This window comes from Lingula anatina, chromosome 6, assembly GCF_051362555.1.
Source record: "Lingula anatina isolate TDL-2025a chromosome 6, LinAna3.0, whole genome shotgun sequence".
NCBI lineage: Eukaryota > Metazoa > Brachiopoda > Lingulata > Lingulida > Lingulidae > Lingula > Lingula anatina.
The window spans coordinates 7,654,301-7,679,556 of record NC_141772.1 but is presented as its reverse complement, the minus strand read 5'-3'; the positions used below and the strand labels follow the sequence as shown (position 1 = coordinate 7,679,556).

The following is a 25,256-nucleotide window of genomic DNA, read 5'->3' as shown; positions in this document are numbered from 1 at the left end:
GCGGGATGTCTGTGCGTGGCGGAAAAATGACCAAAACAGACAACTTGCAGACATGAAATGCTTATAAAAAAGTAGGTAAGAGCATGCCCAGTATAAGAGGGTTGCGCTCGATAGACTGTCAGATGAGCAGTTCAGGCGCTGAAGTGGATCAGTGAAGAAAATCGAAACTTTAAACCAGCCATTTCACATTTGAAAATAATAAAAAAAACTATCATTGAACAGATATGAGGAGTATATGCATAAGAGGTCGTTTCTGTCATGAATAAGTTGTCGTTGCAGGCTGCCCCATTAAATAATAGCAGAAATCTAAATCGTCACTTCCTTTAAGGTTGCATGTTTTTCTTCGACACCACTGATTATTACGTCACGCACTGTATCCATTTGAAGAGACAGCTCATTGAAAACAACACAGGCGACAATTTTAATCTATAATTAATTACATGTAACAAATATCTTAAGGATGAATAGCAATCGTGGGTAATGAATTTGATTCAATGGCAAAACATATCCAATCCTCTTAACAGCTATCTAAATTGATCTATTGCGATCGTGATCATGTCTATGAATTATAATTTATTTGCCAAAACGTGGTCCGTAAACCAAACATCTAAATAAACCAGGCCTTTGTGTTGAAATAATAGCAGAGATATTGGCATCCAAGGGTCACTGTCATGTGCCCTTCATATACCAAGGTAAACATTCACGATGCATCAATCAATGCAACGTAGTCAGGTGTTGAATCAAAGTCTATATAGCGTCCCCCTTTCCAATGTTTTGTCTACGTAGAGGATGGAATTGACTTGTTTTGTTATGCTGTCCGTCTTTGTAATGACAACAAAAGGACAGGAGAAAACTATGGCAACCCAAGGTAACACTTCATCTGTTCAGTTTCATCTCCAGCATTGTATGTCATATTAATTTTTTTAACGGCCAGCTATCATTTACTGTTCCGTTTGCCTAAACATTAATCCTGGTCTTTAACCTTTCGTCAACACTTATAGTTATAAAAGTTTTGCTTTTACACAGCATGGAAGCCTTCTCAGCCCAAGTTTGGCCATGCAGGCCTTCGAGTTAGATCCCTTCACATTGTATTTAAAAGGGTGATATTAACCATCCCTTGCTAAATCCACAGTGTGCTGATGCATATAAAATGGTATTAAAAGATAAACATGTATAGAAGCAAACCGTTTGTGTAGTGGATGATATATAGACCTACTAGTACGTCTCCTTGGCTTTTCACGATTTTACTACTTGTTTTATTGCAGAATGGCCCTGTGGCTTCACACAAAAAAACTGCAATGATAGCAGGAAATACCTAGTTATTGGGGATTGTAAATCGTACTTCAAGTGTATTAATCGACAGTGGAAGAAAGAAACGTGCACCTTGGGGTTATTTAACTCTTACAAACAGTCTTGTGAAATTTTCGGATTTTGTATACATGTGTATAAGTGCCCGTCGAAGCCAACTAAAACAACAAATCGACCGTCTAGTAGAACTGCATCACCATTAATAACAACATCAGTGTCAAAAATTGAAATGACTTCAACTGCCATTCAGTCTGTGACTGAAGCTGCAACAACAACAATGACAACAGATAAGCCTCTAGTGAAAACTACACTGTCACCAAAGTCTACAACAGATATGACGTCAGGGTTTGCTCCAGCTGACGTCACGACGGGTGAGTGCAATACATTTTATACCTTCTTCCACTTTCCGATGGAGAACGGGCTGTGTGTTTAGTATTTAACTTGCAGTGTACTTATGACGTATTATACACGTGGAAAACGTGAACTGTTGTTGTTTAAGTGAATGCGTTCAGTTCTTGCTAAGAACTTTCTCCCATCACGCCACTGTCTCATCAATTATCAAATTGAAAAAAGTGCTTCTTTTCGTTAGAACATTTTCAGTTGGCCATAACCACATGTATAAATGTGTTAGCAGAACTGACTCATCAGTTATCATAATTTGATTCTTATTTTTAATCGGCGCAAAGTAAGCCTGTGATTTTTTAATCATCAAATTTTGTACTACCAAACTTTATTGTAGCTCCAGTATCTGCTAACATGACAACGGTAACTACATTACAGGTACATTAAGGTTATCATTCGACATTTCCAAACCACAATGACTGAGATAAATCATTTTCATACTGTGGTATAAGTTGGTAGGTAGCTCGAGTAATGTCAATAGGTTAACCTGTCCCACAACGACTAATACACGTAGGTTATCCTGTAACATAATAATTTGCACTGCTCGATCCAGAATGTCAAGTGTCAAGTAGTGGTTAGACTTTGGGAATTTAATTGTTCATCGTTCATTCTTTTTCCCAATATTTCCCAATATTTATTGAATTAAAAGTGTCATGTTTCTGTTGGTCTCAGAATGGTCTCTTGGCTCCCTTAAAGTATGTGTGTGTGTGTGTGTGTGTGTGTGTGTGTGTATGTGCCCGCGTGCTCGCGTGTGTGTTGTAATGGGAAGGAGAGCGGGACTAACAATTTTGTCTTTGTATTGATAAATAGATTCCAGCCGCCTAAGGCTATGATGAAATACCCTTGTCCTATCAAAACATCTTAAAATATTCACTGTTTTTTTTTTAAATCGAAAATATGCAGACGGTTTAAAAAAGCAGTCACAAAGCTCGCTGGTAGTTATATGTATCTCACTACCAGTGGCAGATTTAGAGGGGGGGTCAGGGGGATCCTGATCCCCCCTTCGGTTTCTGAAAAATATATCACGCCAATATTCTCATCTCATCATTTTGACTAGCTGAATCATAGTTCTAAACCGCACCAAAGGGCACTGTTTGCTCTCCAAAACAAGAAAAAATTTTCGGGGTCCTTGAGCAGGCCCCGAACCCCACACCATGGGAGGGGGGGGGGGGTGGAAGGGGCGGCTTCGCATCCGCGGACCTCCCCCTTCAAATAATCCTGGATCCACCCCTGTTCACCACTTTCATTCAAACCGTTTCCCAACAACTGAAAAGATTATGGGGAACGTGAGCAAGGAAGGAGAGACCCACCGTCAGTGCTCTGAAACTCGGGTGTCAAAAGAAGACCTGTGTTTAGAACAATAAATGTGGTACATTCTTCCCTTTTTTATCTCGACAGCCCCAGCTGGAAAGAAAAACGACGAGGTACCAGGTCCCAACTTGAATGCAGCAGCAATCGGAGGCGGCGTTGCAGGCAGCCTTGCTATTGTTGCGTTACTCATAGTCGCAGTGTGCATATGGAAAAGGTGGGTGTAAAATATTGTTCACGAAGGCTAAATTATCACACTTCATTCAAACTTCATTTTAAAAATGTAGATATATTCCGTTTATGTCATGATTCAAAAAACAATAATCTATCATCGCGGCTCTGATGTACCGTTCTGTATTTCAAGGTGTGACGACTAATTACAAAATATAAAACGGATTAATTGGAGTTTCATGGCTTATTGGAGACAATTGGTGACAAATTCTTTTTCATAAGCATCTTTTCTGTTTCACGTTAAAGACATTTTGGCTCCATGCAAATTCTGAAACTCTGGGTCGTAACTATGCATTTCATGGGCCTTTCTATCGGTTTGTGGGGTTTAGTGTTAAAATGCCATGCTTAAAACTTCATGTTGTAGACCTACATATATACAGTAGACGAAGATAACATCTACTGTAATGACGTTCTCATAGACAAACTGCCAAAGTATTTAGGATCTAATTATGCTCTAAATAAATAGCATCCCCGTGTTTTCTAGAACTCACCTACACAATCCTGTTCAAAGAAGAGCCAGTTCAGGCCGCCGATCAAGAAGAACAGAATCCCAGGTTGGTTATGATGATTTACAAAATCCTATATTTCCATTTCACTGACCCCTCGCGTATATTCCTAGAAAAACTGTGAATAGGATTAAGACGCATACGGTTCACGTAGCACGCAATACTAGAGCTGATTGCACTCAGAGATCATTGCTATGACTGCAGGATATTTATAGTGCAATTAATGAACAGAAACTTCTGGTAATCAAGGCATTTGCAGTTAGTAGGCCTAAGTTTTCAACTCTTGGGTAAAAAAGTTGCATGTTTTTTTCTGACGATCTGGACCATTGTAGGTCGGCTTTGGTCATAAGTAAGTGCTTAGTGCAAGAAGGCCTTTTAAAATTATTTTATGGTTATTTATTACGTTTTAATTTACTGAAACCATTCATCCTAATGAACATTTTGCTAATTGTTTCAGAGTCCACTCTACGATGACCCTGCAGAGTCTGTTACAAGTGCACGAAACGTGAACACCGTCTCCACCATCTATGAAAATCATGCCCCAGAGTCCGTTACCAGGAATTATGAGGTTCTTCATCGCCCTTCCGATCCTGTCCCCAAAACAAATCATTACTCGGGTTTCTTAGAAGATAACCCACTCTATGTACCAAGTATAACGACACTCAGTGAGTTCAATGGCCATCAAAGGGTAAACAGTCCAACTAACTCGGGGAGTGAACCGGAGCAGACGACAGTTGGTGAGGAGGTCACCCAAAGCGGAAACTACAGCTGCGCCAAGCAGATATTTGGTGTCAATCACGATGACAGCGAGGAAAATCCCCAGTGTCACAAGCCTGAAAACAATTGGGAAGAAACCGCTGTTTACGTCAGAGACTCGTCACGTGACACGGTCTCGTCTGATGACGTCACCAATGGTTGTGAACTGAATGAGCCGGCATATCTTGAACTTTTTAATTCGACAAGTCTAGAAAAACGCACAGGGGTCATTTTTAGATCTAAACCACCTGCAAATAGCATCAATCAAACGAAAAAGTCTGAGCTTGAAAACCATGGATATAGCGATAGTAATACATTGCGACAAAATGAAACGTATAATCCCCATACAAAATTAACGGTTCCAACAAGATCTAATGAATATTCGTACATAAGCAACAGGAACACAATAGACGATGAAGCGTTTCTTAGTGGGGATTATAGCTACGTAAAGCAGAGACAAATAATATATCGAGCAGACGACGTTCCGCAGTCACCCACTTCCATCTCAAACGACCTTTACGCAGACATTTTTGCATCTTCCAGGACAACGTCAAGCGGGACATCGTTAGGGGAATCAAGCGAGATCGGAAATGCTACCAACGATGTTACAATGAGCGAAGCATCAAATTTAAATATAGATTGTGGATCTCGTGGTGTGAACGAAGAAGCTTGTAATAATCCCCAGGAATCTCAAGAGTCAGATTATCTGACACTTACCTTGACATCAGAATGAACCAAGCATAGCATGTAGTTTTAGTTTATTTTTGTCAAAAATGACATCTCACTTTGTTAAAATTGGCCAGACGAGTCTTTTAATTTAAAGTTAATATTTTTTAGATCAGTACCATGTTCTCAGAACTCGACACATAAATTTGTTTGTCTTTCTTGACACAGTCAGTTTTGCAAAACCATTGCTAAGCTTGATCGGAACAAGGAGTTCCAACACCTCGGAAGAGATGTATGTTGGTAATGTTTGTCCGCGGTGATAATGAGTGCTTATAGATTGGTGTATCCATTTTAAGTTTAGGAGATATGGATAAAAAACCATTGTTGACACCATACCTGACTCAGAATCAAACAAACAGGGAAACAGTAAGCGTAACTAATAAAAAGTAGCGACAGCTGTAATTCAAGTCAGACGTTTATTGGTATTGCGTAACATAAGCTAGAATATAAGAAAATACTTTGATTATTGCTTTGGGTGCCTAGGGTAAATATAAATGTGCATGTTCATAAATATTGTTTAAATAACCCCATATGTTTCGCTGAAATGGGATTATACATGTATGAATTGAAATTATTCGCCACGAACTGTTTTGAAATGTTATATTTATCAAAAGAAATATTTTTTTTAATAAATCATCTTGCTAAATATATAACTAGAGTCAATTTGTATCAAAATTATTATTGTATATTTCCCACTACCAAAATCTGATGTATCAATATTGTAGTACATAGTAATATATCATCATCGGCGTGTTGATTTACAAGACTGTTTCATATAATGCTAAATCAGCCGTCTCCAAACCAGCGAGTGCACAAGCAATGGTTAGAAGAGATAATACTGGTTATGATAATACTGCTTGTAAAAATCATATAAGAAACATAATGGGAACCTAAATATCCGATGTTTGATTTCTAAACTGAAAGATACAAATATAAAATTTATGATATCATCATTTTGTTCAATTAAATATTGGTAGCCATTTTCAACTTTTCTGTTGTAAGTATAAGTACTCCGGCTAGCCCACGGTTAATATCGCATGTTTCATCTTATATTCGAGGTATCATATAGTATGTAAAAAGCATATCATATTTTTCATAATGCTGTAGTAACTTAAAGCTGGAAGCAATAAACATGGCACGTACAAGTGTACGAAAAAATATTATAGAACTTCCCACGGTTCAATTCAACACATGAATGTCGTGACCTTCTAAAACATTCTGAACATGAAACTGGCGATATATGCATGAGACGAGAGTAAACTGATAAAATAAAACAGCAGTTCATCACGTATCCTATAAAACAAATATATAACAATCAAAAGGCGGACTTCGCCGCTTACGACAAATACACGTGCTTGAGCCAATGAACTTTGATGACAATTTCTTTCAGAGTAAAGCCTACATTACATTTGCCGTGCAATTTCCGTACAATGCTCGTTTACTGCCCGTAAATCCCTTTTCGTGCGGCGCCTGAGTATGACAAATCGCACGAAAGGGATTTACGGCCATCGTACGGACATCGCATTGCCAATGTATCCTAGACTGCACATTGGCATAAAGGCTGTTCACAAAAGACATCTAGCTTTCACTGTTCCGAATACGGTGATTGAATTACGCGGTCCAGAGTGTGTCTAGAAGGGATACCTAGACACGTCTATGGTGACGAAGGCGATGTGCTTGGAGACCAGGTAACCTGCACGGTTCCGACTGCCCAGGGAAAGAGACAGGTGATGGAGGGCGGGGCCACGTATGGGTTTGATAAGACGGAGCTCACCTGAAAAATGAAGATATAAACCACATAGATTCAATGTCATGAAATAAGGTGTGAGACAACAGCACAGTGATACGACACGCACCTTTAACATTACGTAAACCAACTTTCAAGGAGTGATAGATAATCAATGAATATTCAATTTTCATGCAAGAAAGCGAATCTGAACATTCGCGTTATGATTTACAATTCGTTAAGAATACCTGAAGCCATTTTCACTACTAAAATTAAAAAAATGTAATAGTCGCAACTCAATATGCAGTTCTTGTTTACTCGGCCTTCTTTTATAACGTTTAACTATCTCTTGTTTTGACAATGTTTGTGAAAGAAAAAAGTTCATGGTTTTGTCAAATGTGCAAAAAAAGTCAGAAACACACAGCCTAAAGTACATGGACATTTACCTCCAGTCCTGGTTGTCTTGGCCAACTCAAACAGCTCCTCAGCGTTCCCGCTCAAAATGTCCAGCTTCACGTTGGGATACATGACGTAGCCGTCCACCTGTGCCTGGACGCTCATTAACAGCTCACTACGGCCAGGATCCAATCTGGTCACTGTTGGGATGGACAGGTACTGAAATGCCACTGACCGCGTCTGGTTGAGGAGGCACTCAATGTCGAGGGTGCTACATGCCTTGCGCAGACAAAGGACGCCGTCGTCTGTAAGGATTCTGGAAATGGTTTTCAACATGGATGACTTGTAATTAAGATTAAAATCAGAATATAATCTTCATGCTTCGAGTAGGGGCAGCTGTTACAAGTGAACTGTAAGATTTCAAATTATAAAGCAATTTTTTCTTTAACTGTATTTATTGTTTAATTATTCTGTGCAGACGATAGTGTTGACAGGGGCAAGAATGTGTCTTGCATTTTTGAAAATTTCAAAATCAAACTTGCTGATTTTCTGTGACTATAAGTAAAGAGAATTTATTAAGCTCAATTAAGATCGGTTTATGAAATGCATGCATTTTTTTGTGGATAGACAGGAAAATATAAATTTAACAAGTTCATGGTCGATTTCTTGTTGACTTTTTTTCAACTTGTTTTATAACACTTTTAACTTCCGTATGTATGTATATAATCAGCTGCATGCAGCAAGTGTAATATAGAAAAAAACATTGTTTTAAGACCTGAACGCAAAAGAATTTATTTCATTCTAGATGTACAGCACGGATTTTCCAGATATCAACAGTTTCAGGACAAACACAAAACAGGCAGTTTCCACCTTTTTATCAGATTAATGAAAATATGGTCATATCTTTAATGAATATCTGACTTACAGCTGGATATTGTCAACTAAGTACACATAAAATGAAACAATCCTTTACAAATTCAAGACAATCTCAAAACAGACCCGTTAAACGTGACCTTTTTATCTGGTCCATATGTTGAATCAATATCCATTTTTTTAATTCTAATTTAAAACCTGATATAATTATAATATACACGTCTACCAAAATCCAATCCTGATCCCATTTTGGTCTGGCAAAAAGTCCAAACAAGTTAAAAACTGAAATACATTGCCTTTCCGTCTAAAAATCACGCCTTCTGAAGGAGTTGGCAAAAGCTCAAAATGTTGTTTTTTTTACTTTGTTTGGCCACAAGTAAGCGAGCATAACAGTTACAATATTCTGTTCAATTGAAACACAAGAAAACGATTCACAAACCTTCTTTTACTAAAAATTACAATCTGGAATTAGCTGTTGAATCCAACTCCTTTATTCACGCCCAACAATGACATAAAATCTTTATTCTACCAAATCCTAATATATGAAAATTACGTTCTAAAATTGTAGCTATAGTTATTGATAAATTGAATTATTAGTTGACCTTTGCTCTTACACCTTAAACAATCCTAAAAGTTAAATTCAAGCACATTTTGCAGATTTACTGAGATTTCCAACCTCAATCGTGTTTAACACTTATCAATGAAACCATAGAATCTACATAAAAATTCTTTCTTTTCACAAGTTCAGCGCTGAGCAAAATTGCGTTTTGCTTTTCACACATTGGACGGCATATTCTGAAATTTAAGCAGCTGTTCAATAGACTTGATCAAAATTAAGTAAGCTGATCGGCGGTTGCGTAGATGGTAATTTTGGCAACAGCAACTCCAAGGAAAGTGTTATCCGGTTGATTATACAATTTCATATTCAGCGTCAGCTCAATATCTTGTGCTTCGGTGATAGGCCTGTCCAAGCTCACTACGACCTCATACGGCCTCGTGTTGTCTAACTTAAAATGGCTGCGGAAGACGCTCTGGATGCCACTGGCCGGGTTACGTGCAGAATCCAAGATCAGCTCGAACGCCACCCTCCTATACGGAGAGGAGGGCCCTCGCATGGTAAACAGCTCGGCGGGGATGCGGATCTTTGTGGGGAAACTGAGGAAATTGTAGGAGTAGGACAGGGGGGCCTCCTGGCACGCTACGTCTCCCTGAGCGCAGATGAATGATACTCGCTGGCAGCGGACGCTACTGTAGAAAGTGAAAAGAAATAAAAACCTGCATTAGAAGAGCATCAACTAGTTTGCATTTGAAGGGCAATTTCATGGTTTGGATAATCTTTGTTTTATTCGATTCTATTGTAACCTTACACGGATAGGCCTATAGTGAGTAGTGCGTTTGGCTTGTGTGTTATTGTTATCAGAAAAATTGTTTGTGGAAAAAAAATCATGCAAGTGTTGAAAATTCTACCCAAAAAAATGTTTTAATGCATGATTCAGATTTTGAAGGTGACACTTTTTTAATTTTAAAAGACGTGAATTCCCAAGAAGTTACTCTTGCCATGCAAACCCGAATTTACATCCACTACACAATCGATTACCACAACCCAAGCGGTGATCTGAGTGCAAAAACAAGGCTTTATCCTAATGCAGATTCTTACCATTCAGTTTCTACAGTGATATATTATTTAAATATCAGCTCGAGGCTAATAAAATTATCAAAAAAAAAAAATTAAATAAATAAATAAATACATACATAAAAATAATAAAATAATAAAAATAATAAATAAATAAATAAGTTAATAAATAAAAAGAAAATTAAATCCAAGTCATTGTAAGTTAGTGTTGGCAACTTACAAACCAGCCTGAGCCAAGCGTTACGCAGTGAAAACTTACTTCGCACTAGATTGTCCGCCTTGACGCATAAAACCTTGGGGACATTGGATCACATTGCACTTGAAGCTCCCCCTGGTGTTGATACAGAGTTGATTGGGCCCGTTACAGTTGGCAGAACCTTCAGCACACTCGTCAATGTCTGCAAACAACAACCAAAAGCCGTTTTTTCACATGAAATAAGAAGTGTACGAAGTGGGATAAATGAGGTTCTTTAAAACTTGTGTAGCCTACAGTACCCATAATTTCCCCTTTCTTCGTCTAATTCATATTCTAATGTTACTGTTAGTAAAGTCTGAATTCCCAATGATTTTGAATTGAAACTACTTCTTACACACACATATAATTTTTTTACTTTTTTCTTCGTTATCAGCAGTACGTGCTGATGACATTTTTCCAGCAGACGACATCAGACTCCAGTACCTGCACAAATTCTGCCACCAGGTGTCATTCTGTAGCCAGCAGGACAGGAGCAAGTGTAGGATCCCTCAGTATTCTGACACAGTCCAATACATAGTCGCCCTTTGTCTGCCCACTCTTCACACTCATCTATATCTGTGTAGAATAAATATATAAATAAATTAATTAATAATGAGTGAACAGATAAATAAATTAATAATGAGTGAAAAGATAAATAAATTTATACAGAAATACAGTTCAACACAAACACAAAGAAAAAACTTTCTGAAGACATGACCGTACATAAATTAAAAAACTAATGAGATAAATAAATATAAATAAATAACAGGAACATGAAAAGTTTTCAAATTTCTTGAATTTATTTATATTAAAGCAATGTCTCATTTGCTGCTAGTGTGCATCCTGTTAGAACGTACCAACACAGGTCCTGCCATCTGTGCCCAGTCTGAACCCCTCTCTACAGGTACACTGGAAGCTGCCCCAGGTGTTGATACAACTGTGAGGACAAATGCCTGGACTCTCCTCACATTCGTTAATGTCTGGAGCAAGAATTTAATTAGTGTTCATTCTCAAAGATTCTAATTACTATGTGTAGAGAGCACTGTGGGTGAAAATTGGATTAGCAGTTATAAATGTTGTTTCGTAACTCTGGCAGTTTTTTTCTGCCATCTATCACATGTTTATATCCTCTTGTACATTGTTCTCTCTAATTTGTAACGTTTAAAACCATGTTTATCTTCACAGTTTCCAGAATAATAAACAATTATTATGATTTATTCTGTTGTGCATTACAAACTTAAAATTATTACTTTATTCAAATGGGTACTTATTGGAAATATTTGTCTAATCTTTAATCACCATGAAAAGTTATATGCTGTTACAGCATCAGGTTCAGCTTATTTGAATCTGAAAATGTTTCTTAGTCTGGTAAAAAACATTGATAAGACAGAAAAAGTTTTGAAGACTCTGACATGAAAAAAAAAATCTGTTGCCAGAATTCAACAATTTGTGATTCACATTACCAATGCAGTTACGCCCATTCCGTGCTCTTTTGAAGCCTGTGTTACAGGTGCATTCATAGGAACCTGGGGTGTTCTGACATTTTGAATTCAAAGAGCAGACGGTGCCATAGCGGGTGCATTCATCCACATCTTGAAATCAAATGCAAATCATTATCATTGAAATATAATTGGAAATAAATTGTTCTGATTATTTAAATTGGGAAAATCAAATGTAAATAAATTTCTCTCTTCATGCAAGAAAATGTTGATTACATGGTCTCCATAATAAGGTGTTTAGGCAGGTAAAAATATTGACTTTTAACTTGGCCTGTTGACCATATACATGTTCAAGTACATGTATGTCTTCACCATTCAATAAAAACACACATTTTCATGCATACAGTATATTGTATTTAGACAGCTATTGAGCATGTACACATTTTAGCTGTCTCTTTTTTGTGTGAAAAAATAAATCTTCTTCAACCATCCATATTTAGGTCAGTAGCCTGCAATTTCAAGGGGGTGGGGGAGGGGGGGTATCCTTCCAGAATAGTTGACCTTTTTATCTTGAAACCTCATGTTGGTCCTACTTTTCTGAAATATTTTTAATCAGAATGTTTTTTTTCTACACCAAAAGGATGGTTCTTGCCATTACCCTGTTTGGAAGAACTGCCCTGCCTACAAGCAGGGTATTTGGCATGAAGCAAGCTAATGTGGCCCCATGTTTTGTTTTGTTTTTTCTTATTTTACTAACCATCACAAGTTCTTTTTGTTGGGTTGAATTCGTAGCCTTCCCCACACTGACACTGGAATGACCCTGGGAGATTCAAACACTGCTGGCCAGGTGGGCAGTTTGCAGTTCCTCTGGAACATTCATCTATATCTGATTGAAAATAAGACAAAGCATTTCCATGTTATAACTTACATAATGACTTGATTTCATTCTGTAGAACAAATATCTTTACCTTACATCTATGGGTGTACCAATTTGAAAATTATGAAGTTTTAAAATATAATGTTAGTTCTAGATCTGCTTCATAGCTTGGTCAACCAAGGCATAAGATGCTCTTGGCTCGGCTGCCATCTGGTATTTTCTCAGTGACTACTGTGTTCAGATATTATGACAAGAAATACCTATCCTTGTCAGTGTATATACATGAAAGTCTTTATTGCTGATGAAAGTCTTAATTGAGAAGAAGAACAGAAATAGACCAAAAACCCTAACCTCTACAGATTCCGTTGGCATCAGCTTCATAGCCAGATGTGCACTTGTCCCTGCAGCGATATGATCCAAAAGTGTTTTCACAGATCTGACCAACACTGCAAGTGCCCTGGGCCTCACATTCATTGATGTCTGGAAAAAAGAATATGTCATGGGCAATTCATTTTTCTAAAAGAATATGTTATTCCTACAGAGATGATAAGGAGATTGTTTACGTAGGAAAGTCTTTTTACCTGTAGTGGAACTCTTTGCTAAAATAAAAATTCAAATCCTAAGAATATCTTTAAGGAAAAAAAATCATCATGTAAAAGGATATACTGTAGGTAGTTGTTGCATATATCAATTTTAAGCACATAAACAAAGGTGCCACAGACAGACAGTTTAAACACACAATTACTTTTTAACATCTACATGTATAATACAATCAGGTATTTTGACAAGTTTTGTCTTTATAAAAATCTTCAATCATATGGAACAATAATTTTGACCTTTGACATTTACCAGAATTTCATTGTTATTCCATCAGAACAATTACGTAAAAAAATTTTATCACACTTTTCATTTTATACTTGCAATGCTCTTTCCACTTTGCATCTGTTTGCATCTATTCTATGTTTTCCTACTCACCCACACACTGTCCAGTAACTGGGTCAGCCTTCATTCCTGTACGGCAGTAAACTGGGTCACAGTTCCCCGTCTGGCCATTAAGGCGATACCCCACTGGACAAGTCTTGTACTTGCACCTGAAGGACCCTGGGATGTTAACACACTCAAAGACGGTTCCGCAGTTGTTGGTTTCTGGTTTTGCACATTCATCGATATCTGAAAAGGAGACATTCCAAATTTGATGGATAACTTTTTAATTTTGGCATTAACAAAAGTTGTAACTGCCAGTGAAGGTATGCCCATGGATATCTAAATATGCATTTTATACATTCATATATGTAACTATTTTTCCAGACTTACGTTTTATGGGCAAGTAAGCACACGTGTATGTGGGATATCCAGGAATTTGTTAAGGGGGGGCACAAGGATTATATATTCTCTATCATTCATTTTTTTTTCAAATATAAAAATGAAGACAAGGACAAATGTACTACAAAATGCAGGGTACAGGGATGGTAAAATACTGCTTGCTTTTCTCCAATTTCCACACTGTAACCTCTCCTGGAGTTGCCACTGCAGAGGTGGCATTTTCAAGCTGTTTGGTATTCTGGCACTGTTGTCTAAGACCACATTCCTATTCAGACATCATACTAGCTGGATGGATCCAACTTTGTAGGGATTCTCGCTAAAGTGCAATCAGCTCAGTTGTCAGGCATGTCTCCTCGAGCAGCTAGGGGTAATTAACTACATTGCACTATACGTGGACTAAGCCAGATTCCACTGATAGCACTTTAGCAAGAATCCTGCACAGAGTTGGGACCAACCCAGCTACTAGATGTGTGAACCAGGATGCATCCCAACTTCTTACTGTAGGCTAGGACTCAATATTCAATTGAATATTGAGTCCTTGCTGTTCCATATATACCTTCACACATATTGGTCTGCCCATTGAGAGTGTACCCAGTTCCACAGCTTCTCTCCCTAGTGCACTGGTAGGAACCAATGGTATTGCTGCAAATTGACCCCCCAGGACAAGAGTTGCCATTAACACACTCATTCACATCTAGAAATGTGAAAACATAATAATTGTTACATGAACTCAGGAAAAAAATATTATCAGTTGTGTTATACATTTAAGTTCCAATAGTAGATTCTTCAACAACAGCTTAAAGTCAGGAGTTATTACCCCTCTTTTGTTTTATGTCTCACAGGACAACTTCATCAGAGAATGAAGTATTCTACAGTAAACGAATATATATTAAAGCTATTGTGGAAATACATCTAAGTTTAAGCTATTGTTTGAAGAATTTATTATTCTAACTTCACATAAATACAATTTGTATCATCTTAGAGCAGACAATCAATATGAATTAAATTTTTTTAGAAATCTTTTGAAGATGAATGCAAGTGTATTGATTTTAATAATGTAAACTTTTTTTATAAAATGTGTGAAAGAAACGTGACCAAACGATCAAAACCAACATCTTAATAAAAAAATTAATTTACAAAATATAGCTTTCAAAAGGACACATCAACCAAGTGAATATTTTACATTGCTATATTTCCAATATATTTCAGTATTATTATACTAATTCTAATCTACAAGAGCTTTCTAATACATGTGCACTGAGGGTATAGTATGATAGCTAGCTCAGGGCTGCTTCTATATACTTTCATGTATATGTACTAAGTAGGCAATTCAACATTAATAATACACTCCTTTGATAAAACATTGATACTACAGCTTCTTTTTATTCAAACATCAATGGTAACCATCAACCAGTAAAAAGATGCCACGAACAACAAAAAGCATCTGGTACTCATGTCTAGAATAGGGTTCATTCTGATATTTTTACTGTTGACTTTGTCTGAAAAATCAGGACAGGGTTAATTGCCACATGAAAAATGTGGAGAGGAAAATAATATTATTGAGTAGAATGTGCTAACACTATATGATTACACCTTCGTGTTAACAGGTGATGACAGCTGAAGGTGAAATGTGGTTCGATTTTGTAATGCAATACGTATGTCCCAGAAAATGCCACAAAAATGGCAGAACCACAAAAGTGCCTACTCATACTCAGTTTTTGTAGTTAAGAAACAAAATTGCAGCTAAGAACTCTGGTCTGAGTGACATTGAATGAAATGGAATAAACTGCTTCATGTTTTTGAATTTTTATCTTATTTTACTGCTAATCAAAGAACAATTAGCATGCTTGTGGTGATTGGGAATGTACTAAGTGGTATTTTGTCTAAAAACAGTCATGGTAATACAGGTTTATAGTTATAAGAGGAGGCATTAAAAACCATGCACACAGAATTGATAAGTTGAATCTTCCTCTAAAGCAAGCATGTTACCCCAAATTTCACAGCACTGACAGAAACTCATCTCGAGCATAAGCTATAAAGAGAAGTAACAGACGACACTCTACGGGAACATTCCAAATGAAACTATCATTCTGTACAGATCCATCCATCTCCTGGCATTGAGTAGAATGCAGAAATCCTGGTGATTATGGTGATTATACAAGTACATTGGAAACAAAAGAGGCGTGGTAATCTTTTAATCTGATTGAATTCAGTGAGAGTTCAATGCAGAGTATGATTGATCTATGTAGAACAACTGTTTCATTGGGGGATGAGTCCTACATCACTGGGCAAACTGTGCACACTTCGCAGAAAAAAATCCATCTGGGTTCTGTTTCAGAAAAGAACTGTTGTCCAAAAATTGGTCTAAATTTTTAGTCCAAAAGCTCTTTTTTTGTCACTGCAAGGCTCCTACAAGCAGCAGTTCACCTAGTGCTAATGCACTGTAGGCAAGACAAAAATTAACCAGGACAATGATGATATGGCAAGTCAGTGATTGTTCAACTATAAGGGATACTGTGCCTGATTTGAAATAAACACTTCCTGTATTTACAAGGACTGCTTTAGAATACCTTGAAATGACATACTGTACACCAGATTTTTAGTCTAAACTTTTCACCAATTTTTGAGTTAAAGTTATTTTGTGAAACCATTCCCAGAACAAACCTTCACAGTTTCCGCTCTGTGGGTTATACTGATAGCCCAGGGTGCACTCGGTGGAGGGAACCAGCGGTATGTTTCCACTGAGGCCAATACAGCGGTAACTCCCCAGTGAGTTCTGACACTCCTGTCCTTGAGCACAGGGGTTGTAACGCCGGCATTCATTAATATCTAAGCAGGGAGGTGTGAGAGAGGACTTTGTTAATGTGGAAATGGGTGCAGCTTTTTCAAACATCTCATACAAATATACATATTTTACTGATAACATGTACAAATTCATCAGCCTGATGGCAAATTCATATTTATCATTCTGTTATTTGAGTTTGAAAAAGTTAAAACTGAACAAATGAAAATCAGAGTGCATTAGTAACAGAAAAAAATTAACAAACTGAAATGTAATATTTTGAGAAAAGTGTTTTTTAAGTTGAAGCAATTTTAGGTACAACAAAGTGAACAGTTATAGTTTTCCATGTCAATAAGGTGATATATAAGCAGGAAATTTGAAGTCCTCTTCTCATCAGTTTTCACTAAAACAGTTTTAGGCCTAACTTCTGAGACTCAGAGAACACTGGAAACTCCACACTCTACCATAAGCATGTATCAGATAATATGGTATCAGTATCAGACACTCATTTAGTACCCCATTAGGAGATACTGGAAAGGGCAGAAGGATGCTGATAAATAAGAGATAAGTTACAAGTGTCCTCTGAAACTCGGGTGGGTACAGTGTTGCAGACACCTTGATTGCACTTCCTCCTTTTTTTGCAATGTGACTGTGGTCAGCAGAATAAAGCATTGGTTTGTTTTCGGAAGGAATTGCAATCAGGGTCTGCCTCTTACAGTGAGGCCTAAAATTGATAAATCAAATTCGTTGAGAACAGGACTTTTGCAAAATCAAAAACTGTGAGTTTTAAAGCAAGTGACAGTGGGTAAGGCATCTTCTGAAAAAAGTTTTTTATTCCAAATGCATTTGCACTTTTGAAACAAAAAAATATATGTTATTATGTGAATTGAAAATGTGTACCTTTCAAGGTACTACAAATTCACTCACATTAATTATAATTACTAGTCATTAAATTACATATACTGTGGTTTATCCTTGTTTTCTACAAACCCCTGTCCACAGATGGTGTAATTTATAATTTTGTCTACAAGAACATGTAGCCCCAACAGGATAAATATATTACACATATCACCACCATCATCAAACTTACCTGTGCAGGATATCTCATCTCTCGCCAGCTCATAGCCATTGTAACATTCACATCGCACAGCCTGTCCCGTGTCCACACAGCGATGCTCACAGGGGTTGTTAATCTGACAGTTGTTTGTGGGTTGAAGGTTACCGTTGTTATTGTTGTTGTTGTTGTTGGCAATGTTTGATGATGCTCCTAAAATATTACAAGAAGAGATTGGATATGGTGCAAAAAGGCAGATATTAAGACGGTGTAGAGAGAAAATAACAGAGTAAAATACATGGTCGTACTTAATAAAACCAGACAGGTACATAATGTAATCTAAAAGAGGGAAGAAGTATACAGTATAAAAATGTACTGTTCCCCCATTCTACGATATTTTGAACAAAATGTTTCTCTGAAAATTTAAGACCAACAACATTTTTTTTTTTTTGGTGAGGAGGGGGGTTCAAAAGGACCACCCCTTTGACTGGAAAAAGCTGTCTCCGAATCAATGGATTAATGGCTGAGGATGATTGAAGACTGATGTGCTACTACTCAAGGGATACAAACCTTACAATTTCCAGTAAATTAATTGCAACTAATTCACAAGTATGAGGCCCTTGGATTTCAAAAATTAAAAAAAGTCCTATTAACAGCATTGTATTGTATGGTAAGAAGAAATAATACACTGACATACAGACAGATGTTCAAACTAATGAAAAACAGACAAACAGACGGACTGAAAGACAGACAGACAAAGACAAATGGACAGACAGATGGACTGATGAACAGACAAACAGACAGACAGACAAATGGACAGGCAGTATATTGACTAATGGAAAGATACAGAAAGCCAGACTGACAAACAGACAGATCAACTGATGGAAAGACACAGACAGAGACACAGATAGACAAATGGGCAGACAAACAGACAGACAAGTACATTTCAAATACACAGCCCCTTTAACAGAGGGGCACAATCATATGAACATGTAGGGCTATTCCAGAAAACAATAATTAATTTATACACAAAGAGTGCTAGCCCACATCATATGAAATGCTTACTTGCTGGTCTGCAGTTTCGCCTATCTGCTGCAAGCTCAAACCCTTCACGACACTCGCAACGGAAGCTGCCTTGTGTGCTTATGCATATGTGTGCGCATAAGCGATTTGGGTATAGTTCACAGTGTCCCTTTATCACTGTTGAGAATAGGACAAAGCAAAAATAAAATGTGAAGCAGTGAAATAGCCTTCTTCTAATGGAGTCATAGGTATCATCAAAACTGAAAAGTGGTTTTTTCATACCAGAATATGCATGCTTAGCCAAGCAAGTGATAAAAGAACAAAAAAGTAAGCATATGGTCTTGATTTAACCAAAAAAGCGGTGAAATTATTCTCAGTAAGTCATAAATGGGGCACATGAACAAGGATGTGAATTCAAATTATGCACAGACACACTCAATGAAGCTGTTCAAATCCTGATAGATAGATAAAACCAGTAAATTATTAAGAAAAAAAATACAGTGTGTTTTATATAGTTACCAATGGCAGATCCAGAGGTTGAAATTGAAGTACCTGTAAATGGGTGGGGGTTGGTGGGGGATGGGGAGAATCACAGCAGGCAAGTCCCCCCCCCCCCCCTCCCCCCATTAGCTCAGAGGTATCAGAAGAAATATTTTGAATTATTTGTATAAGCAGGTTAAGGAATGGAAAATTAAATCTCATATACTAGTACTATACCCTAAAATACAATTCCCTGAAGCAGTCTGTTGAAGATAGATGACAACTCAATTCTCATACCACCTATATGTTATTGTTACATTTTTCATTTCTTAATTGTTGAGGTATCTTTTTTTATCTCCCCCCCCCCTCCACCAAAAAATGTACAAAAATATAAATGACAAGTGATACAAGTAGTGACATTAATACAGTTTTAAGATTATGAACAACCAGTTTATAGATGGAGTGCACAAAATATCAATTATGATTTAGTGGGGCAGAATGCTCAGAAGTATTATCATTATTGCTGTCAACTTTGATTATTATTCGTACATTAAGAAAATATATCAGTAGTACTGAAGGGCTTGGGACCCAACAGCATAAAAAGTGAAATGAAACAAAATTCAGCAGTTCAATACTCCCAGTGCCATACATATTTTAGCAAGATTTTTATTACTTTTTTTTCTTCTCCCCCTGCCCCCCCCCCCCCCTCCTGACAATGAAACAAAAACCCTAGATCTGCCAGAGATACAATGCTTCATATATATGGATCATGTAAGCTTGATGATAGGATCAGTGCTAAATAATAGTAACTAATATTTACCTGGGTTGGTGTTTTCAGCACCATTGTTACGCCTTGTGGTGTCTGTGACCGAGCCAACCCCACTTCCCGTGCCTTTTCCAGTTTGACAGCATTCCCTGAATGAAACGTCGCACATGGTATCAAAGCTGGTTGTGTCACAGCGGGCGCCAATGTTGTGTGCCAGGAGGCCCAGCTTACAGCAGTTACAACAATCCTGTGAAAGAATATTTTATTATTTACATGGGTAGGTCTAGATTGAGACTTCCAGCAGGTTGACACTCCAATTGAGATCAATTCAATATTTAAGCCTCCCATATTTGACATAAAAATGATTTTTCAGAAAAATCAGACTGTTTTTCTGAAGATCATGAAAACCGCTTCAAATCTATCCAGATTTGATTCAAAGTTATCTGCTGAGAATTGTACCCATTTACCAATATTTGTTTTTAATCTATCAGAACTTGGATTCAATAGTACTCAGTCTTAATGGTCCCCTTATGTAATGTATTGGTAACAGGCAAATTGGTTAAAAAATTTATTGACATGCACCAAAATTTCCATACTATGCTGCAGTGATAAATGGATACATTTGACATGTCGTGTCTGCAGTTTGACCCACAACAGTTAAAATATTTAAGTTAAGTTATGTCAGTGTCAGTGGAGTGCAGTTTTCTGTCACATTCAATTAACACCCAGGTGCCACTTTTACTACCAATTCAAGTCAAAAGTTGGTCTTACTTTTAAGACTGAAAACCTTTGGTACTCCTCCTTAGTGTCCAAATGAAGGGGTATTATTTTAGAATATTTCAAATTTGTGAAACTGTCCAATAAGCTACATATCCAATATTAATGTCAAATAAAAGTGTGATAACACAAAACTTTTCTGCTGACTTAAAAAAAGGGAAAGATAAAAAGACTGAATCCAAAAAATCCACCTATTCAGCATGAACCACAAAAGTATTTCACTAAATATTAGTAATAAAAAAATGAAAACCAAAAAATCTATTTTTTTTTCTAAATTTTCAAATTACACAATTTTACTCTGACACACACATTCACCAAAAGTTACCTTTTTTTCATTGCTTTCTCCATTCCCTATTTCTGCACACTCATTGGTCCGCTGGGCAACCTGCCGTCCTGCTGAACACTGAACAATTTGTTGTTGCTTCTGAACACAGCACAGTCTTATGGACCCCATGCAGACAGTCTCGTTGGCAATTGGAACACCGCCTATTGGCTTGGGGTAGTTGTCGCAGAGACCTCGACCCTGCCAGTATTTTCCCAGGTCACAACATCTCTCCAGCAAATTCAGCATCTGGTCATCTGAAACACATGGCAAATGTTTTATAACATTGTTGAAAAAAAAATTATGCCAAGAACAAAATATTTGTGATTCTGTAGGTCTATGGTAAATTCTTAATGCTAAAATGCAATGTATTTATATTTAAGAAGTTTTATGTAAAATGAAAACTCCTCTCTTAACTGAACTTAAGTGCATTTTCAGAAATCTAACATTTAAAAAATTTCCCTACGGCTTAAGACTATATTTGCATCAATGCCCTTGAAAACTAAATCAGTAAATGTTTATCTTATGAGTCACAACAAACAATTAACATCACGCAGTTGACTCCTTTTTTCTGTAAAGTACAAAATTGTTAAAAATGGGTAGAATTTGAGCAAATAAATTTGTTGCATTACATGTTACTCTCAATGTCTACTTAGTTTGGTCAATCAAGAACAGTCCCAGGGATTTTATTGCCCCTCATGGAGAACCCTAACAATTCTCTTACTTAGGAATTTTATCTTTGGTAATATCTTGTTTATCCAGGAACAAATGCTTAGAGGAGCTCTTCAACAAATATCCATGTCCAGAGCTTATCCTTATCAATTTTGCAATAAAAACATATTTATTCTCAGATTTACAATTCTCTGTTTTATATCAGCTTTGCACAAGTCTCTGAAAATTTCCAACATATATCTTTTACAAAACACAGTTTGAAAATTCAAAACTTTATGCTTTAGATGACAGAGGAAATAGATATTTTCAGGTGTCGTGCAATTTCTGTCAAACATGCCTTGAAATCATGACCCAAATCTTTACTGTGCCTTTATGGATTCCAGAAAACAAAATGTAACCAGATAAAAAGAAACACCCTGGAATTAAAAGGTTATTACGCGACAGGAAACTAGTAATTATCCAATGATTCTATTGTTCGGTTCCTGGCCACTCAATTCCCAACTTGCTTGTGACACCTGTTTTCTTCATCTTGAATCAATAAAGCTGATTTTGAATACAAGTTTAAGGTGCCAGCTGACCACTGGTGGATTTAAGCATTGCTTCAGCAAACACAGCTATACATACTAGGACTTTACTTTCACAGACTTTTACTTTCAAAAAAAAAAAAAAAAGAATTATTTTAAAACTGCACCCATTTCTGATCAAATAATTTCAATGCCACATGCATGTTTCAGAGGGGCAATATGCGGGTTCGCTCCAAAAAGTTTCTATATTGCTTTCTCTTACACCCCATTTCCATAGATTTTTAGATCGATCTATCCCTGTGGGGAGTCTCACTAGATTACTGTCAGCTTGGCTGGCTTAAGCGTCTGTCCCGCCTACTAAAAGCTGTAAGGGGGTAATTAACTATGGTGCCCGCTCGGCTGACAGCAATTTAGCGTGAACCCCCAGGGAGTTAGGTCGATCTAAAACTTAATCTTTAGAGCGATCCAAATCTCTGGGAAAGCACCCTTACTAACATTGAAAACTTGCCTCTGCTGCTTTGAATACAAATATCAAGATGACTGTTAACATTTATCTGTGAATGTACATGGAGTGTGTACATGAGAACATGTTATTTGTCACAAGACATTTCAATTTCTAAATAATTATGTCACTGTAGCTGTTTTCTGTGTAGAAGGCTTTATGATATCATGTGGCAAAGAAAAGAGCACCACTATGGAGGTAGCTTCATTTGATTATTTTCATTAAAATAATATTAATAATAATACTAATAATAGCAACTTTGATAAAAGTTTAAGGGAATATGACATTATAAATTTCTCCATTTACCCTTCTAGTACCACTTGCCTATTTAGATAAAGTAGCCCCTTTTCCTTCTCTCTATGACTCTGCTGAACAAAAAATCTTCTCAATATAATTTGAGCTTAGAATCTAGCTGAAACATGTACCAATGGATTTTGATCAGACCTTTTAACCCAATGAACCTGGCTTTGATGTGACATGTCAAACAAAGTGGACGTCAGGTTCAATTCTTAAATTAGTTTTTTCCATACTGAAAATGCATGTCATGTGAAATATTACAGTACTTTGAAACTTTCTAATAAGGAAAATTTTCACTAATAGGGTGCATAATTTGGAAAGATAGCAGAATAAAAAAACTGAATTTTTGTGATTTTTTATGTAAACCTTATGACTGCCTTACACCCTCCTCTGTAGCTTGTAAATGGGACACCACTTGCACTGTAGTCCTAAATATCCCCTCCCCCTCAAAGAAAAAACAACAAATTTTGGCTTACACTGCTGAAGTAGACTGAACATTCTTGCCTCTTTGACAAGTTGGTCTGAGAATGTTTCAAAAATATTTGACCCACAAAATATGCATGGTATTAACTAACATGCTAAAAAAGGGTTTATAATTACAAATTTCAGCAATAAAAATGTCAGGAACAAGAGAATGTGGTCTAGGGGTTAATACTAATGACCGCAAAAAAAGTGAAACATCACTTTTGATTTTTTGTGAAACCGAACGGGTAAAAAGGGACTTATTTTTGCATTGATATTGGCTTCCTATGGTCAACCAATTATAATCAATCAGATAACTTGTAGAGATGGGCAGTACAAAGTAAGACAAGCCTTATCTTGTCTAGAAACTGGCCTATAAGTACATAGCATATCCTCTTTTTTTTTTACCTAACTTTGTAAACTGTAAGGAAGGAAGACAGCATCACAAATCCCTTCCAGATAAGAGATTAAACCCACATCAGATTTTGATTTAACAGAGAAGCGGTGGTTGTTATTTCAATCAGTGTCAACACCACATCCTGTGTCTTGATGGGGGTGTACTGAATTTTGCCATTTATGCCAAGCCAATGTGGTCAGAGCATTTAAATATGACTCACACAAAATATGAAACAAATTTAACAGGAGAAATTGATTAATTGATTTTACCACAGAGTGCTGTATATTGTTTCCATGGAGGTTGGTAACTGATAGGATGCACAAGTATAAACAGACAAAAGAAGAGAACAAAATACATACAAAAACATCACAATATTGATAAAATTACATAAAAAATCCCACAGCGATATATATTATGCATTTAGTATTCAATAAATTGAATATAATATAATTATAAAACTTTGAAGTGGTATTCTTGACTATGAAATTTATGTATGTCCTTTCTTATGGGTAAAAGTCTGCATTATATTTGACCACCTATTACCTGAAATATAACACTTTACAAGAATGATACAAATCAAATTTATCGCACATTAAGCACATTCTACTGACCTGCCTCTGATATTTGTGGTGAGACAAAGTGTGAACCAAAAGCCAACAGCAGAACCAAGGCCAATACTTTCTCCATGGAGGCAATGTAGATGTTTTACTTCAAACACTTCTATGTCAAATCAAGCTGCAACTAGACACAAGTTTTCCTGCTCCACTTAGTGCAAACCTCCCCTTGTGTTAGGAGACAAAGCACAGCTTTTCACCCTACTGCCACAAAGTATCTTCTGTCAAATGAGCACAGTTTCTGGAAACCAGGCCAATGTTCCCCACACAATGAGTACAACTTTGTTCAATCTCTGTTGTTTAAAATTCCAGCCTGCTCAAGAGAAAAGTTTCTGGTACACTTGATCACTTGGTCAGCCTCTGTGACTTTCCAATGTCCAGTAATTCTGGTCACTAGCCCCTGCAGGTGGAAGATTCAATCCCCACTGCTGGAAGATAGTGCAGTGGTCCCAGCAGCAGCAGCAGCTAACCTAACAAGTGTGTGTTCTTGCAAACAGCTTTGATTTATGTCCCATGTGAGGCTGGTCCACCAGCAGGGTTCGGGTTACGCTGGATCAGAGATTAGGGGTTCAGCTACTCCCAAGTACAAGTACTTGTTGTTTCAAGCTGATTATCTTCTCTTAACTTGAGGGCTGTTCAGACAAAGGCAATTTTAAACTGGAAATGAGACTCACACTGTTAGGGGGAAGAGTAGCTGCCTCAGGCTAGAAGAGTTAAAGCATATGTACATCGGCTATATTGTCACAATTTTTTTTTATTAAGGATTTAACACAAAATTAATTTTTAAAAATACTCACATACTTTGTGAATAAAATAAAATCAAGTCGGTTGTAAAATGGCTTATT

The 25,256-nt window shown here is 36.9% G+C and overlaps 2 protein-coding genes across 6 annotated transcripts; one reads left to right on the top strand and one right to left on the bottom strand.

Annotated features, from left to right (window-relative positions):
* The first annotated feature begins 662 nt into the window (after positions 1–662).
* LOC106156907 (uncharacterized) lies at positions 663–9,261 on the top strand. The gene is made up of 5 exons (XM_087016354.1): positions 663–868; positions 1,266–1,679; positions 3,109–3,235; positions 3,734–3,803; positions 4,213–9,261. The coding sequence occupies exons 1-5, from the start codon at positions 790–792 to the stop codon at positions 5,242–5,244; spliced, it is 1,722 nt and encodes a 573-aa protein (XP_086872480.1). The 5' UTR covers positions 663–789; the 3' UTR covers positions 5,245–9,261.
* LOC106153499 (fibulin-1) lies at positions 5,635–25,095 on the bottom strand. 5 transcript variants are annotated; one of them, XM_013527462.2, is made up of 16 exons: positions 24,409–25,095; positions 20,947–21,200; positions 19,899–20,091; positions 18,641–18,775; positions 17,612–17,788; positions 16,404–16,568; positions 14,296–14,433; positions 13,392–13,586; positions 12,768–12,896; positions 12,297–12,425; positions 11,564–11,692; positions 10,958–11,080; positions 10,545–10,676; positions 10,125–10,263; positions 7,410–7,675; positions 5,635–7,011 (listed from the first exon to the last, which is right to left on the bottom strand). In XM_013527462.2, exons 1-16 carry the CDS (start codon positions 24,482–24,484, stop codon positions 6,869–6,871), a joined length of 2,523 nt encoding a protein of 840 aa, XP_013382916.2. In that variant the 5' UTR covers positions 24,485–25,095; the 3' UTR covers positions 5,635–6,868. The 5 variants fall into 5 exon arrangements, with proteins under 5 accessions (XP_013382916.2, XP_013382914.2, XP_013382917.2 ...); XM_013527460.2 differs by lacking the exons at positions 5,635–7,011; positions 7,410–7,675 and adding an exon at positions 8,123–9,480 and having other exon boundaries at positions 24,409–25,091; XM_013527463.2 differs by lacking the exons at positions 5,635–7,011; positions 7,410–7,675; positions 11,564–11,692 and adding an exon at positions 8,123–9,480 and having other exon boundaries at positions 24,409–25,091.
* Between the last annotated feature and the right edge of the window lie 161 nt (positions 25,096–25,256).

Coding starts and splice junctions, on each gene's coding strand:
- LOC106156907 (XM_087016354.1), top strand. CDS start 790: ATGGAATTGACTTGTTTTGTTATGCTGTCCGTCTTTGTAATGACAACA. Junction 1,680..3,108: donor TCCAGCTGACGTCACGACGG/GTGAGTGCAATA, acceptor TTATCTCGACAG/CCCCAGCTGGAAAGAAAAAC. Junction 3,804..4,212: donor CAAGAAGAACAGAATCCCAG/GTTGGTTATGAT, acceptor TAATTGTTTCAG/AGTCCACTCTACGATGACCC.
- LOC106153499 (XM_013527460.2), bottom strand. CDS start 24,484: ATGGAGAAAGTATTGGCCTTGGTTCTGCTGTTGGCTTTTGGTTCACAC. Junction 20,092..20,946: donor GAGAAAGCAATGAAAAAAAG/GTAACTTTTGGT, acceptor ATTCTTTCACAG/GATTGTTGTAACTGCTGTAA. Junction 11,693..12,296: donor AACAAAAAGAACTTGTGATG/GTTAGTAAAATA, acceptor TTTGATTTCAAG/ATGTGGATGAATGCACCCGC.